Raw genomic sequence first — 21190 nt, 5'->3', positions numbered from 1 at the left:
AAAACACATATGCTATGTTTTGTACACCTAAAATGAGAACGCAAAGAGGACAGCAGTGTGCTGTTTAGAGTACAGCCTGACACACTACACTAAATGCTGTCTCAGCACCTGCACTGCAGACCAGAGACCAATGAATCAGATTCCTTTACACCTGCCTTTCCCCACCTCCCTATCAGGTACAATAAGGCACAGTAACTGTGCAGCTATTTAACCATATGAAGCCACAAACTCCCTCTGGGTAACCAAACAACTGATGAAGCTCTGATTAAGAGTCTTACACATAGCATGTTGCCTGACAAGAGATGACAAATTGGATAAATGAAGTCTTGTTTCAACAGAGAAGCTGCAATCTAATAACAGGATTGTTTGTGCTGCAGCCATGATTGCTTCTCCATCCCTTAAATTGATTTCAAACTCCAAATCAATGCGCTGCAGAGAACTGTACACACACAACAGTGCTGCACATGATATGGCATTCATTAGAAAAGGGATGACATGATGCATCTGGCTCACTACAGTTAAAAAACTGTTATTTTATTACATCCTTCAAGAGTGAGGATGATAAAAATATCAGTGATACAACAAATAACAGGGGGACAGATAGTCCACATGTATGGCATCACTCGGTCTAAATAATATGACAAAAAACACAAATCAAAGATAAACGAGGATGTTAATGCTAACATGTAACATAACACCTCTCAACACCACAAAAATGCACACATGAATCTTTTTTACCTTGCTTGCCCTACTTTTCTGAGTAAAGTTCACATTGTTCTTTCTGTGGATTTCATAATTTTCTGCTTCACAGTCTCCCATGCTGCATGAAATGAAAGCATTACAGAGATAATTGAACTTTTTTAATTCATTTCAACCTCTTTCTCTTCACAAATCTCTGGAGAGCTGAGCGTCACAGTCCGGGCAAGAAAGAGCAGGATGCCGCTTTTACACTGACTAAAAAAGTGCAATGCAAGTACCATGAGTGACTGAAGTGAGATTCCTCACTTCCTTTACCGCCCTATTTGCCATTTCCATCTACACAGCACATACTGTACTGTTATACTGTACATTCAGTGTGTTAGGCTCAATTCTGCATTGGCCTTGTCACTTCTTCCCTCCCTTTTTTCCCTTTTAAATAACATTCCCTGGTTGTTTTCCTCCCGTGGCTGCAACAGCTGATAATGTTCCTGCGGCGACACCATCATGGCACTCCGGAGATTGAGGAAATTTATGCTTGTACCAACAACATGCTTCCCTGAGCATGTTTCCCCATCCCCCCATTGTTCAGCAAGTCACCCCACCACCACCTGCCTCCTGATATGTAGCATGATGGCAAGACCTTCACTGGGGCCTCTTATGAAATCTGTGCATCCTTGACTCTGTGCATCCTTGTGTGATTACATGCTCAAACCACTTGTTTATTTTTTCAGTGATACCCAAGCACCTTCAGTTTCAGCAGTCACATATCTGAGGCAAAGCACAGATCAAGGCCTTAATTTGTCCACCAAGCTTCACTTGATGCTTAAACTGGAATCCTCATGAAATATTGAGGATGAATGAAAATGGAGGCACTAGTCTCCCTCCCATTTTATGCTTCAGTGGCCCTGACTTCTTTGTGTAACCAGCCAAAGCTCACATAATATCATCTGTTGTTGTGTCTTGAGCACATTGAAACAGCAGCATAAGTGTGTGCCTGTACGGTCTGTAAGTGACGGCAGACTAGGTGCAGAGGCAGCACATGTGGTGGGAAAAAAACATTAATGTGACATGCAAATGTAAATTCTTTCAGAATAAATGCACAAATAGGTCAAATCAACACCTTTAATGTTGAAGTAGTATAATTACTGATGGCTAGTTGAGGCCTTGGTAGTCCTCAGTGCTTCAGTGTCACATGTTACATAATGAAACAAAAACCAGGCCTTTTGGATAACTATGGTCACTCCACACACACCATCACACATCTGTCACTTCACTTTTTCTGATGTTCATGCACCTCACGCTGCCTTGTTCCTCATTCCACAGTTTCTAAATATAGAGGGCATCTACACACATGATCCCTTATCAGGAAGGGAAGAGGCTTTGCTGCTTTTAGGGCAGCCACTAAAAAACAAACATAGAGGTGAAAGAAGACATTTCACAGGGTCTGACCCCACTACACACACGCGCGCGCTGAGGTGAGTCTACCTATAACGAGGTTACCTTTCTTCTTCTTACCTAGCTTGACTGTATGCAACAGCTGCCTTACAATTTGCACACCTGGAAATGGCTGGAAAATACCAACGTTAATACGCACACCATCACCACCAACAGGATCATCCGCAGTCTCTCCAGCTGATGCAGCAGTGTCAAATCCAATTATCACTGCTCCTGATCTGTGATTGAGATTGAGAGGAGAGAGAGACAGAGAACACCCGCCGTCCCCGCTGTGAAATGGTTATTCTTACCGTTTAGATTCAGCTAATCCGCCGGAGAAGAGCTCGACAGTGAGGACAAGAAGAAGCAGCAGGGACACGACCAGCCTGAGCTGTGATGAAGAAGATGCAGTCTGCAGCATCGCTGGAAAACAGGGAGGAGAGGAGACTCAGCGCTCGACGCCCAAGTCAACATGAGCTCAGGTCGCCCCCTGCAGGTGAAATCATCAATTTATTTTCCCTCCATTAAATATTTAGAGCTACATATACAGTAATATCAGACCGTGTACACAATTTAGTGACCACACAACACCTTAAAAAAAGAAGATCCAAGTGTTCCATGCAGCCTATCCATAAATTACAACAAGGTAGATAAGAGAGTCGCTTGTATCATTAATCCAAAATGTAAGGTATTTTATTCCGTGCGAAACATCACATTGATAAAATAATAATTAGGGCCCGAGCATCACACAGTGCGAGAACCCTCCTGAATCATCTTTTTTATCATCTGAGTGAATGGTAGCCTTACTCAAAAACTCCTTAAAGGGCTTCCAGGTCTTGTCAAAGGATTTACCAGTGTCTCCAAGGGAAAATCTAATCTTTTGAAGTGTGAGGTGGTTTAGGATCTCCTTAAGCCATCTATTGTGTGAGGGTGGAAGAGTGTGCTTCCACTCCAACACGATGGGGCGCCTAGTTAATAGAGTTGTGAAAGCCAAAACATGCCGTTTTATGAATGGGACGTTCGGTGCTGTAGGTGGTGGGACTCTAAACAGGGCCTTAAGAGGATCAGGGTTAAGGTTCAAGCCAAAAACTGCCCCATGTGTTAAATATTTGATGCCAAAAGTTAGTTAAATTTGGGCAGGACCAGAACATGTGAGTATGATTGGCAGGTGACTGTTGGCACCTACTGCAAGTGTCACTGGTGTCTGGGAAGATGTTTGATAGTCGGGCATTTGTGTAATGTACCCTGAAGAGAACCTTACACTTTAATAAGCCATGCCTGGCACACATAGAAGAATGGAAGTCAACAATATGGTCCCACCTGCTGTCAGGTATCAGCACACCAATTTCTTGCTCCCAAATCTGCTTATGCTCAGATGGGTGGCAGGATTTGGGTTAAGGGAGCCAATGGAATTGTAGATTATGGAGATAGAGCGTCTCTGGACAGGATCCAGAGCCAGAAGAGAGTCCATCAGGGACCCAGCAGGGTGGTTAGGGAAATGGGGATAGTTAGATTTCCCCCTACTAAATTTCAACAAAGCTGCCCCACAGTATCTTTAACCTAAATTCATGAAAATTGGTAGGCACATGCAATATCCCAAGCCCTACAAAAAATTCTCCTGGAACCATACCCTGAATCCAACAGGAAGTCAGCCATTTTGAATTTACTGTGCAATTTAGGACCATTTTTGGCCATTTCCAAGGGTCGTATTTTTATGAACTCCTACAGTTTTTATCCGATTGACTTCAAATTTTGTCTGGACCATCTTAAAGTAGAAAGTGGTTTGTAACTCCAGCATACACGCTCCAATCTGCCCCAAACTTCACGTTTGATTACAGTCCCACCCTGAATCATAGACTATAAATGAGGCCTGAACACATCTACATACCAATATTTACTCATAGTTATAGCACCACCTATTGGCAACAGGAAATTGCATGTTTTATATCTTCAATTACATCTCCTTGCAGGTTGACCAGATCCACTTCAAATGGGCTCAGAAAAAGGTCTCAAGACCTTAATGACACTTTCTGATGAAAATTTTGAGTTTTTGTCAAACAGCGTTGCCTCCTGGTATCTATGTGTCAAAAATGACATTAGAGTCATAGTGCCACCTACTGCAAACAGGAAATGAAGTTTTATATTTTGACATGCTCCTCCCACACAGGTGACCAGATCCTCCTCAAATTTAATCAGCATAGCCACAAGACCTTGATGGTGCCTACTTATGAAGATAGTAAATTTAAATTGAAGGGTGTTGCCATGGTGACAACTTTATTTGCCGTGAAATAGGAAGTAAGACTTGTCAGACACTTATCTTTCGATTTACGTGACTTTTACAAGGTGGGGTCTACAATTGATGTACAACATGACATATAATTAGTTTTCTCCAGCATCACATCATGGACACAGGAAGTGGCACAGATGTGAAATAGGTCATTCTAATGACCACACTATGAACAATATACCATCTCACTCGTGCATGCTGTGTCTTCCTTTCACAGAAATGAAAAGCCGTGTCAGCCGGTGTCCTGCCAGGACCCCTGACATGAATGAAGGTATGAAGGCTGGTTCATCACTGCTTGCAGCTGTAATTATTATTATTTGTTGATTCAGAAAATACAGAGTACCTAATCATCTTGCTTTTTATTTAATCCAAATGATATAGTCATTATCAATTAATTTTAAAAAATCTGAACATACTTGAGGACTTCAAACAAAAAAAACAACAGGAAAATGGCCATAAAACATAAACTACATCAATCAAACCATGAATATAACATGTTGGTGGGATGTGTGCACCTCTTTTTTTGTCTTTATCTTTTTTTCCTCCCAAAAATTAAAGACAAAGTTTGTGGCATTAACTTTTGGCATCATTTATTTACAGCAGTAACTACACAAACCACAACCGATATCAAGACATCACATGCTGAGTAGCTGACCTTCACCACTCTGATACACTGTAAACACATTTATAACTTAGCATTACTACAATAAAATCTAGATCTTTTTTCAAGCTTCATTAGGTTTTGAAATAGTGCAGCATGCACATGTTTACATAAAACAGATGTGTCACTAACAAAAATGTAACTCTAGATGAAGCCTCATATAAGATTTAATGTAACTACAACATCTGTAACAAAAGAAATCTGTCAGTGAAACTAGGGCTTAATGTGTTACATTCAACCCATTGAATTTGCCTCATGAATGAATCCTGACTATAGTTATTTACTGCACAGTTTGTATCAGTCATTTACTTTACACAACGTTTGCAACAAAAGATTGGATAGATTAAAGCAGTGTGGTCATATGACAAACAAGTGAAAGTTGTAATATGGGCAGTAACTTTAGGCACAATCAAAACTGTATTTACAAAACCACTTAAACCAAAAACAGACAACAAATGTTGGAAAAACAGGTAATGATGCAGGTAATGTAATCAAAATGCATATGTGATAATGGCCCTCTGATTCAAACTTCTACCAGTTTAAATAAAGGCTAGTTATGGATGGGAAACAGTAACTTTCTGCAGCACAACCTCATTGACAATGCTGCTTTGATATCTTAAAATGCAACAAAGTTGCATACACTGTGTCTATTTACAAAGCTACAGCAACTCTGTCAATAAATTGCAACATTGTTTTGTCCAACTGAATTAAACGGAATTTGGCTTCAAGTTACACTCCTTTCTCTTAATGGAACTTAAATAGCAAAAAGAGAGATAACATTTCATCTTAGTGTTCAATTAAAAAAGGGACTTTGTAAAAACATTGTTCACCTTGTTGCATTTTCAGTCTTTAGTTAACACACGTTGCGTTCAGACTTTAGCTGTCTGGGGAATCACAATCAGCTTTCTTTTCCATAATTGTTAAATACTGTCTGACTGGCAGAGGCACTTTTAGATACATTACTGCTTGAGGTACATTGTTACTGTCAGTGCAGTAAGTTTCTAAATATACAGTATGATATTTGGCTTTTGGCGAGTCAAACAAAAATGAGTTGTATCACTATGGAAACAGCAGGTGTTTAATATCACCAACTGATTGTACATCATCCCGTTCAGATGTATGTTAACTAACAAGTGAAAATGGTCCACTAAAGGTGAAATTTCTCTTATATATTATAAATGTGCGCTTTTCAAAATCCAAAGTGTACATTATATACAGACAACATATATATTTCACAATTCTAGCTGGCGATGAAGCAATATCATGCCTCCAAAGGTGAAACATTCATTTGGGAAGTAGGCACTTAAAATATTTCTGAAGTATTTGATAATTCACTTCACATTAGCAGCTTTTTTCCTTTGGCTAGTTAAAAACACAAAGTTCCCTGATGGAGACAACACCTGTGTATTTGATCTCTGTTTGCCATGAGGAAACCATCTATCAGCTGGGTGACAAACACTTTCACAATGATATATACTGATGACAACGTACTGTACCATATTATTCTGAGTTATACTGTTAATTTAAAGCACAGGTACAGAGTTGTGCTTTCTACACAGCACATTTTCTCAGGAGCAAAACATACAAAGTTGTACCTTTAAGGTAAACATACAAACACAACAAAAACGCACTGAAGATACAGTGGAATTCTCAGTTGAGTTTGAGAAGAAATATTTGCTGATTCTTAATTAATGCAGTTAATTTAGGTGTAACATAAAGGGATGTGGATTTTTAAAATAAGCTCCCATGGGACTTGGACACAGTAGCCAGCACTGTGCCTCCTAACGCAGCAAGACGAATGACAAACATTTCTCAGGAAATTGGGGCGCTGGTGGCTTAGTGGCAGAGCAGGCGCCCCATGTACAAGGCTGCTGCCGCAGCAGCCCGGGTTCAACTCCAGCCTGTGGCCCTTTGCTGCATGTCACTCCCTCTCTCTCTTCCCCCTTCACGCTTGTCTGTCCTATACATTAAAGGCTAAAAAGCCCCAAAAAATATCTAAAAAAAAAAAAAAAAAAAAAACTGTTAAAAGCATGCAAATTTACCTTAAAAAAAGAATAAGAGATGATCCTTATTCATTTTTACCAAAACGCTTTTGTAATTCTTAATGTCTTTCCTGCAATCATGAACAATTTCAATCTAGAAGAGCAGTAATAAATGCTCAACTCCTAAAAAATAACTTCAAATAAGTAATTACAGAAAAAAAGAATGGGGCTTATAATCCTGATCATTCTGTGGACTAAGGAACCAAAATACAGTTTAACAGTTAATATATGTACAACAGATGCCTTTTGTTAAAACTACTTTGTGCTTTGCCTTTAGTTCCACAGAATTAGTCGTGTTCAGGGAAATGTGTCATATCAGAGTGCAAAACATACAAAAAATAACATTTTTTTAAAATGTATGGAGACTCAACTTTTTTAAATGTTATTACGTGGCCTTACATCTAATTTACCTTTTTACTTTCATTAAAAATTCTGGGCGGAATAAGAAAACAACTCAACGCTCGTTGGTAGGGTGCATAAATAAATCTCCTAGATAGCTGCAACTATTTCAGAGAGTTTAACGGAACAGAGCTAGAGTGTACTACTGAACCTCCTGCTTCCTCAGGAATCTTCGTCGTCGTCTCCATTGGCATTTTGTGTGTTGTGTAGGAAGGCTTCCTTCTCTGGGACCATGGGCTCTCCGTTTATTGTGCAGGCTGGTGTGTAGGTATCGGACCTGCTCAACTCTGCCTCTGAACTGTTGCGAATTCCATAACCAAAGTAGATAAAGAAACCTGTAGAAACAGTGTGGACAAAAACATTCATTCCTTTTGAAAAGACAAGTACAGCAGAGATAATATCTGACATTGTTGGTCAAAAATCCAAAGTACCTATAACCATCCAAATGGCAAAGCGCATCCAGGTTCCTCTGTCGAGCTGCATCATCAGATAGACATTGATGAACATACTAATGACTGGGACTACGGGCAGCAGGGGAACCTGTGAGGAGAGAGTGTGTATTTAACACCTTAAAGATACATTCAAATCATATAGTAATGGATGACATAGACCTTGTGAGTAATGGCTAACTGTGTAATGTGGCAGGGTAATTAATTTAACAGGAATTATTGACTAAGACTTCAAAAAGGCCTGTTTCTGAGTCTGAGACTACTTTCCCAAGGAAGCAAACAGAAATAACAAACTCTGTTTTCTCTTCCAACAGCAACATATTTTCTGTCAGTGCAGTCAAAGATAAAAAAAAGTTGCTTTCATGATGCACATAATTCTAATGAATATTGGCCTTAAATGACATTGCCAGTGGTTTCACATGTTTTAACCCATTAGTCTGCTTAACACTTTTCAGCATAATGTAAAAGAAGCATTCATCTACATACTTTGACTATATCCCAAGTATAATATTCTGTATTTGCTCTTAAAAACTGTCCTTAGAGGGTTTCTCCCCAAAAGAAGCTAAAGAATGAACAACTTTATATTTCGGCCAAACCAATTTCAAAAGCCCACCATAAACCTAAAGTTATTTAATATCTTCCAGGTAGCCATTAGGCTCCATTACAGCATTGCAATGTTTTAGTGTAGTTGTAAGGAGTCTGACTGCATTACCATACAATGATATAAAAGTGATGAAATGTTCACTATGCTGTCATTTAAATCCAGGGAAGCCTCAGGTCTCTTTAATAATAAACTGAAATGAACAGATTGTAATCAATATGAAAACTCATGGTGCACTTTGCAAATAGACAGCAAAAATGTTGAGTACACACAACTTGTATTTGTTGGGCTAATAGATATGTAGTCGTTCAGCAGGTTAGGAGCAACAAACGGTAAAGTCTGAAAAGCAAATCCTCCCCCGTCATTGTTTGCTTGTTGATGTTTGCTCTGTTCAGCAAAGCACTGACACTACAATGAAAGTGCTTGCTTTTAAGGGGCTTTTTATGAACCTTCAAGTGTACAGACAGGTTTCTTGAGATTTGCAGAGTAATTTACACATCATGCTTATCACATTCTGACAATGTCATCTTGCACGTGTGACGATGAAATAGTGTGAGAAAACTCTTTGGTGAAAGAACACACTCTACCTTGAAGGCAAGCTTGGCCTTGCTTTGTGGCTGTCTCCCCACAATGAAGGTGATAATCAGACAGACCACCATGATAACACAGAGGACAGGCACTGACCATGCTGACAGCCCTCCTTGAACAGCCACAACACTGAAGACACACACCAAAACACCTGGAGGAAGTAACCAAGAGAGGCGATCAGGTGATGTGCTGAAACAGTAGAATTATTAAGGCATTTTCATCCAGTTTTCTGAGGGCCTTGTACGTGTCTCACCAATTACACTGGTGCAAATGTTGACAGCAAACCCGGACAGAGGGGACGGTACTGTATTTGCAGGGAACAGTAGATTCTTGATGGTGCAGCGATCCTCTGGTTGTGGTAGTATGTCAATGTTCCCTTCGTTATCAGTCTCAGCCAGTTCAGGTTCATCCTGAGTGTTGGCCATCTCATAGGCCAAACTGGGCTGTTCAGGCTGGTACCTTCAGACGGCAAAAAAAGAGGGTCAAAATCAGACTTAGTAACTGCAGGACTCACAAAACTGCACACCAGAAGATTTTTAAAATCCCAAACAAGTAAAAACATGCTGCACATTCACATTCATTATGACAAGATGTTTCTCTCCAGTGAATATGCTATAAATGATGGGATGATTATTAACTTCATTACAACATGCATTAAATACATGAAATACCTACACCTTCACTTGCATGTTTTAGCAAGGCTGGAGGTCAGTAGTTTTTTGTAAGGTTGGAGTTTCCAAATTATTATCTCTCTTTAAAAGTTTGATAAACTCTCAGTGGCTATTCTCATCCTAAAAGACTTCACAAACCTGTGTTTAATGACTGCATGTTTGATATCATGAGGCAGCTTGGATGAGTCAACATCTAGTATCTAATGGAAACTAAAACTGTGAGCGTCTTAAAACTGCCCACACATCTGGACTGACTGAACCCATTAGCCCCTGACTGGGGATTCCCTTCCCAGTGAGAGGATGTACAAATATGGTCTTATTCAGCCTGGAAATCCTCTGGTGTCCTGTCAACTTTAAACTGGATATGTAAACTGAGAGTTGAGGGACTACCTGAGGACCAGCACACAGGCAGCCACCAGCGTGTAGGCCAGCAAAGTGCCAATGGACATGAGGTCAACCAGGTCTTTCAAATCAAACAGGAAAGCCATCACCGCTGCAGGACACAAAGGAGAAATCACACAACATCAGCACGATGACAGGCTTCCCCCACACTTCCACCACAATATAATACAAATTTCTTGTTTTTAGATAATTCATACAAATATTCAAACTTCTCAGCTCTGTTTACTTTATCATGTGATTTTACCACCATCCTCCTTCCCCAAGAGGGCACTGTGCCTTTGACCTCATCTTAGTTACCTACCAGACATAAGCCCTGCCACCAAGGTGGAGATGATGGGCGTCTTCCTCTCGCTGACACGTGCCAGAAACGAGAAGAGCAGACCATCGCGGGCCATAGAAAAGATAATGCGTGGGAGTGGAAACATGGAGCCAAGGAGACTAAGCCAAGGATGAAGGAAGAAGGAGGAGGCAAAGAGTTTTAACTTGAAATGTTGAAGAACTCTGGTTTTACACAAGGCCTCAACTGCAGTCTCCTTATAAACAAAGCAGGGTGTTGCATTGACATTTACAGGACTACATTTCTGCTGTATGCCCATCTTGGTTTTGGTCGAGAGCTTGTGTTGAGGCAATGTGTGCCAAGAGTGTCTTGTAGGGTTATAGGGTGATAGGAACCCCAACAAGTTAGTAGGTTTAGATCATGACCTCACCTGCCACAACACCTGATGTTACTGTAGCTATTAGAGGGGTTTTTGTTCGTGGGCTGATTTTGGCCAAACTTTTGAAGAGCAGGCCGTCTTCTGCCATGGCCCAGATCACTCTGGGCATTGGGAACATGGAGCCTAGTAAGCTAGTACGGGAGAGAGAGAAAAAAGCATGCCGTGCAAGTGAATGCACACAGTTAGAAAATACAACAGGGGACTGTTGCCACAATGGTGGAAGCACACTGCTCACTTCAATAGTGTTTGCTGTAGCATTAAGATTTCCCATAACTGGAACTAAAGGGCCACATCCCATGAAAACAGCCCCTGACCAAAAGTACATAAAAATTGGACAGGGGTGTACACATGGCCAAAAGACCATCTAAGGACGGGCACTGCAAATTAGCTTTGGCTGTTTACGATCACCTAATTATTCTCTGTTTATTAATACACCATGAAACAATATATGCACAACACACACAAAAAAAATCCACAATACGTGATTCTATTAGACCCAAAAAGTATGTGAAGCTGAATTAAATATACGCTGTGGAGTTTTTGAGCACTTGTCAATGCAATTTGTATTCCTGCCATTGGTTCCTGACATTCCTTGGGTCTACAGGTAGAGATTACACACCAAGAACAGCAGCAATGCATTAACCAATGACTGCAAGCATTCTAACATGAATTTCAATAATGCAGGTTAAAAAGCTGCCAAGAGGAATCAGCTTTGCTTAAAGAAGAAAATGTATTAAACACTTTTGTTAGGCCTCAAGGATACGTTTCAACGACTAACACTGAATGTAAACAGAAACTTTGTTTGTTTTATATGAAAACTCCACAGGGCACCTTTAAGTAAGTTAAGTAACATCAGTCATGCACATGTTTAAAACAACCTTCTTTGAAGAAGCAATCACAAAACTCGCTCCAGAATCTTTCATCTGGCAAATAAGTGTGATGTCAATACTACAACTGCTTCACCTGAAGTACTGAATTAAACAAAGAGAATATAATACAATTCTACATTCAGACATGAATTATTCATTTCTGAAAAAGCATGCAAACATCTACAAGTCCTCTACGATTTCTCATGCTGAGAGGCAGCAGGAAAGCCTCTTACCTGGTCGACAGGGCACATAAAGAGCCAATGGCCACTGCATAAGTGGCTCCCTCCCAGCCCACATACTTAAAGGCCACTGGTAGAGGGCTGTTCTTGTCCAACATGTAGTAAGGCATCATCATAGTGAGAGCTGCAGACACACCGAAGTATGCCACAAAACAAATGAGGAGTGAGGCCACGATCCCGATGGGAATGGCCCTCTGAGGATTCTTAACTTCTTCTCCTGGGGAGGAAACAAAACTGGAGGTGTAAGAGGATCAGGGTCATGTGAGTTGCTTATCAATTTAATGTATTTCCTCTCACCTGTTGTGGCAATGCAGTCAAACCCTACGAAGGCATAAAAACAGGTGGCGGCACCAGAGAGGACTCCAGTTATGCCAAAAGGCATGAAGCCGCCTTCACCGAGACTTTCTTTTGATGGTAAGGACTCAGACATACTGGAAATAGAGGGAGGACAATATTTGCTTATCTGAGACACAACACAAAAGCTTCTCATTAGGCACATTATACGTTTTGGGAATAAGCTCTTCATTTCACCCACTTGAGGCTGGAGTTGTTGGTGCCATTGAGGATTTCTTCAGGGTTCAAGTTCCAGTTTTTTAGGCTTCCTTTGACCAAGCCGGAGATGATCATAAACAGCAGCACCAGTACATTGATACAGGTGAACACTTTATTTACCAAGGCTGACTCCTTCACTCCAAATGCAAGCAGCCCTGCAAGTAGTTAAAAAACAGAAAATGTGAAATATGAAAGCCTGTGATGTCAAAAAGAAAAATGAGATCAAACATAAGAGAGAGAGAGAGATGTATCCAATCTTCTCCTCACCTGTCAGGGTGAGTATGATGAAGACAGCAAATATGTCTGGATACTCTGCCAGGATGCCCGGGGCATTCATGGTCATGTACTGTCTGCAGAATATCTCAATGTGCTTTCCAATCAGCTCATCAAAGGTTGCGCTCCATGCTCTGGCCACACTTGAAGTTCCTGTGTGGACGAAAGTATTCATGTTAACCCAACAATATCAAGCAGTCAACGCTTTTTCTTCTTACTGAAAGTGTCTTACCAATGACATAAGAGAGGATGAGGTTCCAGCCTGTGATAAAGGCCCACAGTTCTCCAACTGTCACGTAGCTATAGAGGTACGCCGAGCCAGTTTTGGGGACGCGGGCTCCAAACTCAGCGTAGCACAAACCAGCCAGGACTGAGGCAAGAGCAGCAATAAGGAAGGAGAGGACGATGGCAGGTCCAGCGCTGTCTCTGGCTACAGCACCAGCAAGCACATAGACTCCAGCACCCAGCGTACTGCCGACGCCCAGGGCCACCAGGTCAAACGTGTTGAGGCATCGGGACAAGCGGGAGTCCTCTGTGCTACAGTCCACAACCTTCACCCGCAGAAGCTGCTTCCCAATGCCTTTTAATGTTGCCAGAATCATCCTGGCTGGCACCAAAAGCTCTACAGAAGATAATTTACCTGTTGATAAAACAAGATAGGAATAACAGAGCTTTGAGATGACTATGCATTTTACCAGACAATGAAAAAAACAAACAAAAAAATATGGTGCTGCTCCAGTACCAGATCAAGTAGCTGTTTGTTCCTTGGGCTTCTAACTTTGAGTTGATGTTTTTAAAGATAAGAGCTTAAAACCAATAAACTAAGTGGTGACATTTTGTTGTGTTCTTTTTTAACCACTGGCATTTAGAGTGAAGACACTCCAAATTACCTTGCTCAATCTGCATTTGATTTCAGTGATGGAGGATACTGCTGTGAGGATTTGTGTGGTGCCAAAAGACAAAACATGAAAACATTACCACTACTACTATTACAATATTTTGCATCATGATGAACATTAACCCAATGTAATAGACAAACTTAAAACTTTACTCACTTCATTTATATTAGTGACATAAAGTCTTGATTTAATCAACAAGTCACAGATTTCATAGCAACCTGTCTAAAAAACCCTTCAGTGGGACACACAGGAAACTGTTTTAGACATTCAGGTGACTCTGAGTTCTTCATACCACTGGCAGTTTTCTTAAGTGTGACGAGAGCATGCAAATGTACCACATAAAACATGTTGGTAGGAATACAACACATTCACCTCAGGAGAAAAAATGACTGTAAGTATGGAGCCACTGGTCTGTAAGCAGTGAAAATGATGCCATAATTTTTTGTGCCTTGTTATTTCCATAAAAACGCAGATATATTCTAATCGACATGGTGCACAAACAAGTTGCAGACACTTCCAGAGTAACATTTGCACTGAGAGAAAAGCTAATTGGAAAACTGCATGGATGAGTAAGGCTAGGTGTATGTGAATTGTTAGTACGGTACATATTAATAGAATACAACATATTATTAGCATTGACTAGAATACAATATGAGTAATACAAGCTTTACATTTGCACAATGGTATAGTCGAATAAACTGTCAATCTACTAAATATATGCAGTGCATTTAAATCTGCAGATCCAAAGTGCTGCCTGCCCTCATTTCGTTGTCCTTCATACTGATTCATCTTTGCATACTTACATTTAATTTTAATGCATCTGCATTTAGTGTGAATAAGTCCAACAAAGCCTCTACATTGTACATGAAATGTTTGATCCATCAATGTGTGGATCATACTACAAACTATCTGGCCACCTCTTATGTTTATAGAACTGCACAAGCTACAGAGATATTACTACTTCCAAAAGATACTCTGTTCTCTTTTTCAATTACTATTATCTGTTAAAAACATATATCGTCCCAGGTTGGAGTGCAAGCAGCTGTGACAGCTCATTCCCAATATGGAAGAACTTTCTTAAGCTATTAAATAGTTGCTGATTTTTTTCTCACAGAACATGAACAGTATCTTCTTTACATACTGTGATGTGAAATAATTCAAAATCAGCATTGCAAACTCAGCAGTAATGGACACATTTTACATCTTATTGTTGGTTACCTAATGACAAAACAGGAAAAAATAACTAAACCATAATGTTACCCAACAACCTGGTGCACTAGACATTCCATAACGGCATCATCTGCAGAACAATTACATTGTGATATGTTGTAAACACTGTGCAGGGCAATATCCTGACAATCCAAGATCTAATTTCAAAGCCTCTTCCAACTCGGCAGAGACAGATATAGACCTGACCAACAATGCAAACTGGTACTCACTTTCACAATGCAAAACAAAATATCTTTTGTCCTCACTGAGCTACACAGTTACTCTTCTTTCAGTTTATGAATCCACTCAACCACGTTCTCCAGAGTGTAGATGACTGTCGACTCATTCACATTCAGCTGAGGATGAGTAGAGCTCAGAGAGGCGCTGACAAGCCCTAGTGTGACACGTGACAGAGATGCCTCTTAGTGTACAAACCATTCAGGTGGCCTGCTCACAAATAGAACAGTGACACATCACATGGCCTCAAGACGCTCAGAGCAGCTGTGACGACAGCCATATTCCCCCTGTGCAGGACGGACTGACTCTGGCAAGCTTTACTCATTATACTAAAGTCATAAATACAAAACAAATACGACTTGCACTGTACTCTTTAACCTTCTTACAGCATAAATACAATCATTTTACATCAAATAAATGCTTTATCAAGACTAAGGGTAGTGGTTTTAAATTTGGAATTACAATCAAATAAGACGAAATCAATTCCATGATCTGTTAACATGCAGAGTTGCAGAGGGATATTTCCACTACATATCAGGAAATTAGGGTGTGTCTGGAACATTCCTCCAAAAGGAGACAAGATTCAAGGACTTACTGAAACAAAAGCTGAAAAGCTTTGTGTTGTCTGTGTAGGTTACAATGACAGTTGAAGCCATTATTTCATTGGGCTAAATTTGATCAGGCCAACATGCAGAGGCCAAGACAACCCTGGTGATAGTACACAAAGCTGAAACTAGAAAGGAAACCCAAAGGAAAATCTGTAAACAAATGTGTACTTTTCACATTGATAAAAATGTGAACAGAGGTGGGACCTGAAAAAAATATGTCCTTACATGTTGCGCACGCGAGAACATTTGTTACATTGCAGCACGGACCAAAGGGGTGAGAACAGCCAGTGATTGAGAACTCAGAGTAGAGGTATACAGTAGCGTGCACAAGATGTGACATGCTGTTGCTGAGCTAAAAAAGGAGGGTGGGCATGTCGGCAGGATAGAACCCTGCCCTCTTCTCAGCCAATCATCAAACTCAACACCTGCTGGTGACGCACAGGGGGCATGTGGGTGAATTTGGAATAGCAGTCAGTCACATGCACTTCACTATTTAGCCTTAGGTAAAATACTGCAGCTCCTTCAAATGTCTTTTATGTTAGCTGTGACATTGTTAATATGCATGGGGAGGGCGGCAGAGTCACAATAACACATCCAGCTTAACCCGTGTATACTATGGAGGTCCAATCTTAATTTAGTAAACCTCAAATCACAAGCAAAGTCACATGTTGGGTCTGGCAGAGACCTGGTAATGGTATTTTAGACATAGTCCTATAAAAATAAATTTCCATTGATACTCTTCCTGTAAATTAATGTTTAAGATAACATTACATCCATAAAATACTAATTTGCACTTAATGAGGCACTGATCTTAGACCTGTAAATCTGTGTGACGGACACCTGCAGGACCATGTGTATCAGGGAATACACATTATCTGAGCATTTGAGTATGCAACTTGGCATGTTCCTAACATAAGTTGAAGAAACACTGCTGACTGTCTTTAATTATAATTTCCCCTGCATTAATTTAAAAACATGACAACAGCAGAGAACCAATTCAGAGACCCCCCAGCTCCCTCTTGGCACGTGAAGAGTATTTAGCAGCACTACAAAAAGCCCACCTGCCCCTGTGGTGTAACTGGGGATGGAGAAAACAAAGTGCCATGTGAGGGCGATCATAAAACAGACAGCTTACACAAGCCAAACAAACTCTCCCTTCCAGGGATTTAGGCGTTGGTGACATCTCTCGGGCAACACTGACCTTGTAATATTAAAGCTACGAAGGACAACGCGACAACAACAGCCAACCACTGACAGAGGAACAGCCATTTTTACTATATTCTGAGGTTTGCTGATGTGTTCATACCTTCACGTGCTGAAGCCTGGGTCTTGTTTCTTGACCTTGTGAAAGAAAACAGAAATGTTTTTAAACCAATGACCTCCAAACACTTAAAACTTTAAGTATCTCTTTCATGACGCAGGCAGATAAATAATCAGTGAAGCCTGAAGATCTAAATTTCTTAGTGGTTAATGTCTGAATGTACAACAAACACACACCCAGTACATCCAATAATAGTATCATCCATGATGTAGACTGAGACGTTGACACCCTCGTTTGGCGTCAGGTGCAGCGTCAAAAACGGTCCACCTGTTAGAGCTCAGCTGACATGACCTTGCAGGCCTCTCACTGATTGTGTTTACATTCTGTGTCTTCCTTGAGTTTGTACTTTATGGAAAAATCATAAACGTCATATTGACACCATATACAGCATCTACACAATAACTTTCATCCACAAAACATGTGTGACTGCTTTTGTCTTCTCACACACATTAATATTGAAGGTGTCCCTGATTTACAGGAACAGTCCTCAGTCTGAGGTAAGCGTCTCACCGCTGGCTGGCACTCCGTTTGTAATATTGATCCTAAACATAAAACCAAACAACAACTGATAAATTGACATTTATTTGACAGGTGATCACCCTGCTAAAATGCTCAAATGCTTGTTTCAGTTTGTTTGCATATTTCTCAAGCCATTTTAATGTCTAACTGGCTAACATGTCAGAAGCATTTAATAGTTACATTTCTTTTGTTTTTTTGCCAATAGCTATCTGATACCAATATCAATATATCAACTTTTTTTTCCCTACCTAATTTTAGAAATCATCAAGTCTATTCTGTAGTAGAACTAACATCATATTATGCATGCATACTCTTATCATGATGACTCACCAACAGATGGAGACATGAAATACAACATTTTTCAATGTATGTAATATTCATTCATTGAGCCAAATAAGAAAAAGCTTGCTGGCAGAATGTTCATTTTAAAGCTGATATAGGCCGATACCGGTGACATACTGATATTAACAGTATATTGGAAGATTCCAATAGTTCATTTTAAAGCCAAAACCATGACAGGACACCATATCGCCGCATTAAAACGAATCCAAAAAACAATCAAACAAAAAAAAAAAACGAATCCTATTATTTGGCTGGATGGCAGTTGCTTATGGCTTTACATACATGAACGTTTTTACATACTTTGTCAGTATTAGTCCCATATGTTGCCCTTACTCCACTTTAAACATGATTTGTTTGTTTTTGTTTGTCTGTTTTGGTCAATTTAGTGAAGTCCAATCAAGAAGTTGGGTAGTGCAGCAGAGATAAAACATCAGCTGTTGCTCCATTCTTGGACTGATGGATGGAAAGGCTGGATCCTGAAAACTACTCTTATTCCATCAGACTCAAATATCAGCCGTGTGTATGATGTAGGATTTGTTTAGTGTAATGTTTAATTCTGGTCAGCCTTTAATTATGGTACTGTCTCTTTAATAGTGCTTCTTAGTGTGTTTCAGCAAATACTGTGTATTTAGGGGATTTATGGGATTAACATTAAAAAGTACTGACCAGATAAAAGCAGTTGGAAGAAATACAGAAAAGCGGTTGTGTTTTTGTAGAGGATATTTCTGCAGTCTTTTTATTAAATACATTTCTCTTCCTTTGTTTCCATAGACATTCTTTCTCGCTGAGCTACAGTAGCACAGAGGCAGAATACTGTGCTGAAAACACAGTAACTTTGAATGATTTGATTTGACTAACTCAGATCTCTGAGGCCTCAAATTAGCTTTGTAAAATAGCAAGGACTGTGGATTTTGTTCCTGTCACTAAGATTGGACTCACATTTGAAAAGGATCTCTCCCTAGCCAGTATGGACAGAAGGAAGGATTACAGCCACCAATAACACTTGAACATATGGACACACAAATACGGGAGAGTGGGGTCAGTTGGGACAGAGGTTAAGTTAGGGCAGTGCCTTTTTGCCAAGTTGGAAAGCAACTAAGCCACTTCATCATCTTCACTTTCAACCTCAAAGTGGAGACCTTCTGACTATTCCTCCACTTTAATACAAAAACAAACCAATCATTGGAAAGCTGATTTTTTGACCTATTAGTCTGTGCTAGTGTTAGTGTGTGCTCTCCCTGCGACAGTTGGGACAGTATTTGTTTATATTCCTACCTTGTTACAAATTAACAAAACGTAAACAAAAACAGGACAAAGGCTTTTCCTATTTGAATAAGACCCACTGTGAAGTCACTGCGTGAATGTTTACTTCATGGACTTCATATAGGCCTACATTTCAACCATAAGCATATTTTGAATGTGCTGAGTTCAACTATTCAACTGTTTTCTGAACTCTAAAGTTGTTGTTGTTGACATTTAAAAAAACAAAACAAAAAAAAAACTTGATAGCCTACAAAAACCTATAGGCGACATATAGCCTACAATAACCACACCAACCTGGTACTGTAGGTACCACTGAAATGAAGACTTGGAAGGCAGCTAAATACCATATCGAGTAACTTATGAAATTATAATCATTTTACAAATGTGTTCTTTTTCTCAAAAATGTGTGAACAAGTGACATTATACATCAAAGATGTTCTTTGATGAACAAAGGTGTTTTTTAGCCCATAGGTGTCCCAACCGTCCCAAAAAGCAGAATTTTGGGAAAATGCACTACTTGTACATTTTACAAAACTGTACCTTTCAAGTTTGGGTTGTGCTCGGAAAAACTTGGTAAATTGTTAGGAGGCACCTGTATCTGTTCAGGGATCAAACTATTGATCGACTATGGGTAATGAAAGGTTATTTGATGTCGATACAAAAATGTCCCAACCAACACTGCTCTTAAGAAAAATGTGAATTCCTTAACAATCACATCTAAAGTAAAGATGAATCAAATTCATGTGGAAAAAAAGTTGGCATATAAGCTTGAATGATCCATGTACCAACTTTTCATTGATATTATTGCATATAAGGACCACTCTATTAAACAGATCATTTAGAACATGATTTTAATTAACTGATTCTGGGTGTTCCTTTGATTTAATGTGGTTTTACCTCTGCATGATTAATGCTAAACGTATTTCACATACAAACAAATGTTTGGGTGCACATCATACATGTATGTTTAATCCAAATCGTCCTTTTCTGCACACATTCACATTTTTATCACTTTGTCTTAGTTTCAAATGTCATGAAGCCAAGCAAAAACACAAAAAACTTAATGACACGGATGAAAAATGTGCAAGAAATCGAATTCATTTGCAGAGTGGGTTCATGTGAGTACACCCACACCCCTGGTGGGAATGACACTCGCTATAAAAGGCAATGTTTCTCCCCACGCTCACAGCTCAGTTTTTTTCAAACTGCACACACACACGCAAAACTACTTCCGATTCACTTTTATATTCTGTGTATCCTTAGTGAAAGTTTTTGTGTCGCACTCGGCTACTTTAAAGTCTGTTGGTATGTCGAGAAAAGTACAGTAGCTTCTCTCGGATGCCCTCAGGTTATATTGCATCAGCCGACGGTCCCTTCCTCCTCTCTCTCAGACCATGTGCACTGCTTCCTTGTGTGCCTCTGCAGCATAGCAGGGAAGCGACCACGCTGCTGCTACGCCCCAAACAACTTTAACTTCAAAGAAAAAGTCAACATATTCAACTTCAGAGGTCTTACCTTCTTTAAGAAGAGGCCGATCACTAACAGCTGCTGCCTCTTCCTGCTCTGGCGGATGATTTGTAAGGGGGGGACACACACATCCAAACACACATTCACACACGCGTATAACCAACCACTATACTATCCGTGAGAGGTCCGCCCTGCTGTGAGGCTCCACCCGATTATTAAACGAGAATCAGATTGTGGTTGTGCCCTTTTCTACAAGCTCCACCTATAGCCACCAGATGGCCCTCTTTACAAGCAAATGCCCCTCCAGCTCCTCCGCTGGATCTCTTTGAGGCATCCTGGATGGTGATCAGAAAGAGCAACATACCCCTGTAGTCATGTCTTAATTTTAAATTTGGCTCTATATCATAATGTATATGTTGACACATCCTTCCCTGCTGGTCCTC

At 40.1% G+C, this 21190-nt stretch overlaps 2 protein-coding genes across 7 annotated transcripts in view; both read right to left on the bottom strand.

The window, feature by feature from the left end:
• Window positions 1-2584, bottom strand: part of mtus2b (microtubule associated tumor suppressor candidate 2b) — a 29850-nt gene extending 27266 nt beyond the window's left edge. For all 3 annotated transcript variants that reach the window (XM_050071490.1, XM_050071508.1, XM_050071516.1), the window contains exon 1: window positions 2445-2584. The gene's annotated coding sequence lies outside the window, so the exon portion shown is untranslated. The remainder of the gene's footprint in view (window positions 1-2444) is intronic.
• A 2213-nt stretch (window positions 2585-4797) lies between these two features.
• Window positions 4798-20936, bottom strand: LOC126406602 (high affinity cationic amino acid transporter 1-like). 4 transcript variants are annotated; one of them, XM_050070985.1, is made up of 14 exons: window positions 20796-20936; window positions 17142-17176; window positions 13115-13522; window positions 12877-13035; window positions 12593-12764; window positions 12355-12488; window positions 12052-12274; window positions 10941-11080; window positions 10222-10324; window positions 9414-9619; window positions 9160-9311; window positions 7954-8062; window positions 7674-7857; window positions 4800-7076 (listed from the first exon to the last, which is right to left on the bottom strand). In XM_050070985.1, exons 3-13 carry the CDS (start codon window positions 13482-13484, stop codon window positions 7685-7687), a joined length of 1941 nt encoding a protein of 646 aa, XP_049926942.1. In that variant the 5' UTR covers window positions 13485-13522; window positions 17142-17176; window positions 20796-20936; the 3' UTR covers window positions 4800-7076; window positions 7674-7684. The 4 variants fall into 4 exon arrangements, with proteins under 4 accessions (XP_049926960.1, XP_049926951.1, XP_049926933.1 ...); XM_050070976.1 differs by having other exon boundaries at window positions 4799-7857; XM_050071003.1 differs by lacking the exon at window positions 17142-17176 and having other exon boundaries at window positions 4798-7857; window positions 20796-20934.
• Between the last annotated feature and the right edge of the window lie 254 nt (window positions 20937-21190).

Source organism: Epinephelus moara, chromosome 2, assembly GCF_006386435.1.
Source record: "Epinephelus moara isolate mb chromosome 2, YSFRI_EMoa_1.0, whole genome shotgun sequence".
In the NCBI taxonomy this organism is placed as follows: Eukaryota; Metazoa; Chordata; class Actinopteri; order Perciformes; family Serranidae; genus Epinephelus; species Epinephelus moara.
This window is presented reverse-complemented; position numbering and strand designations above follow the sequence as displayed.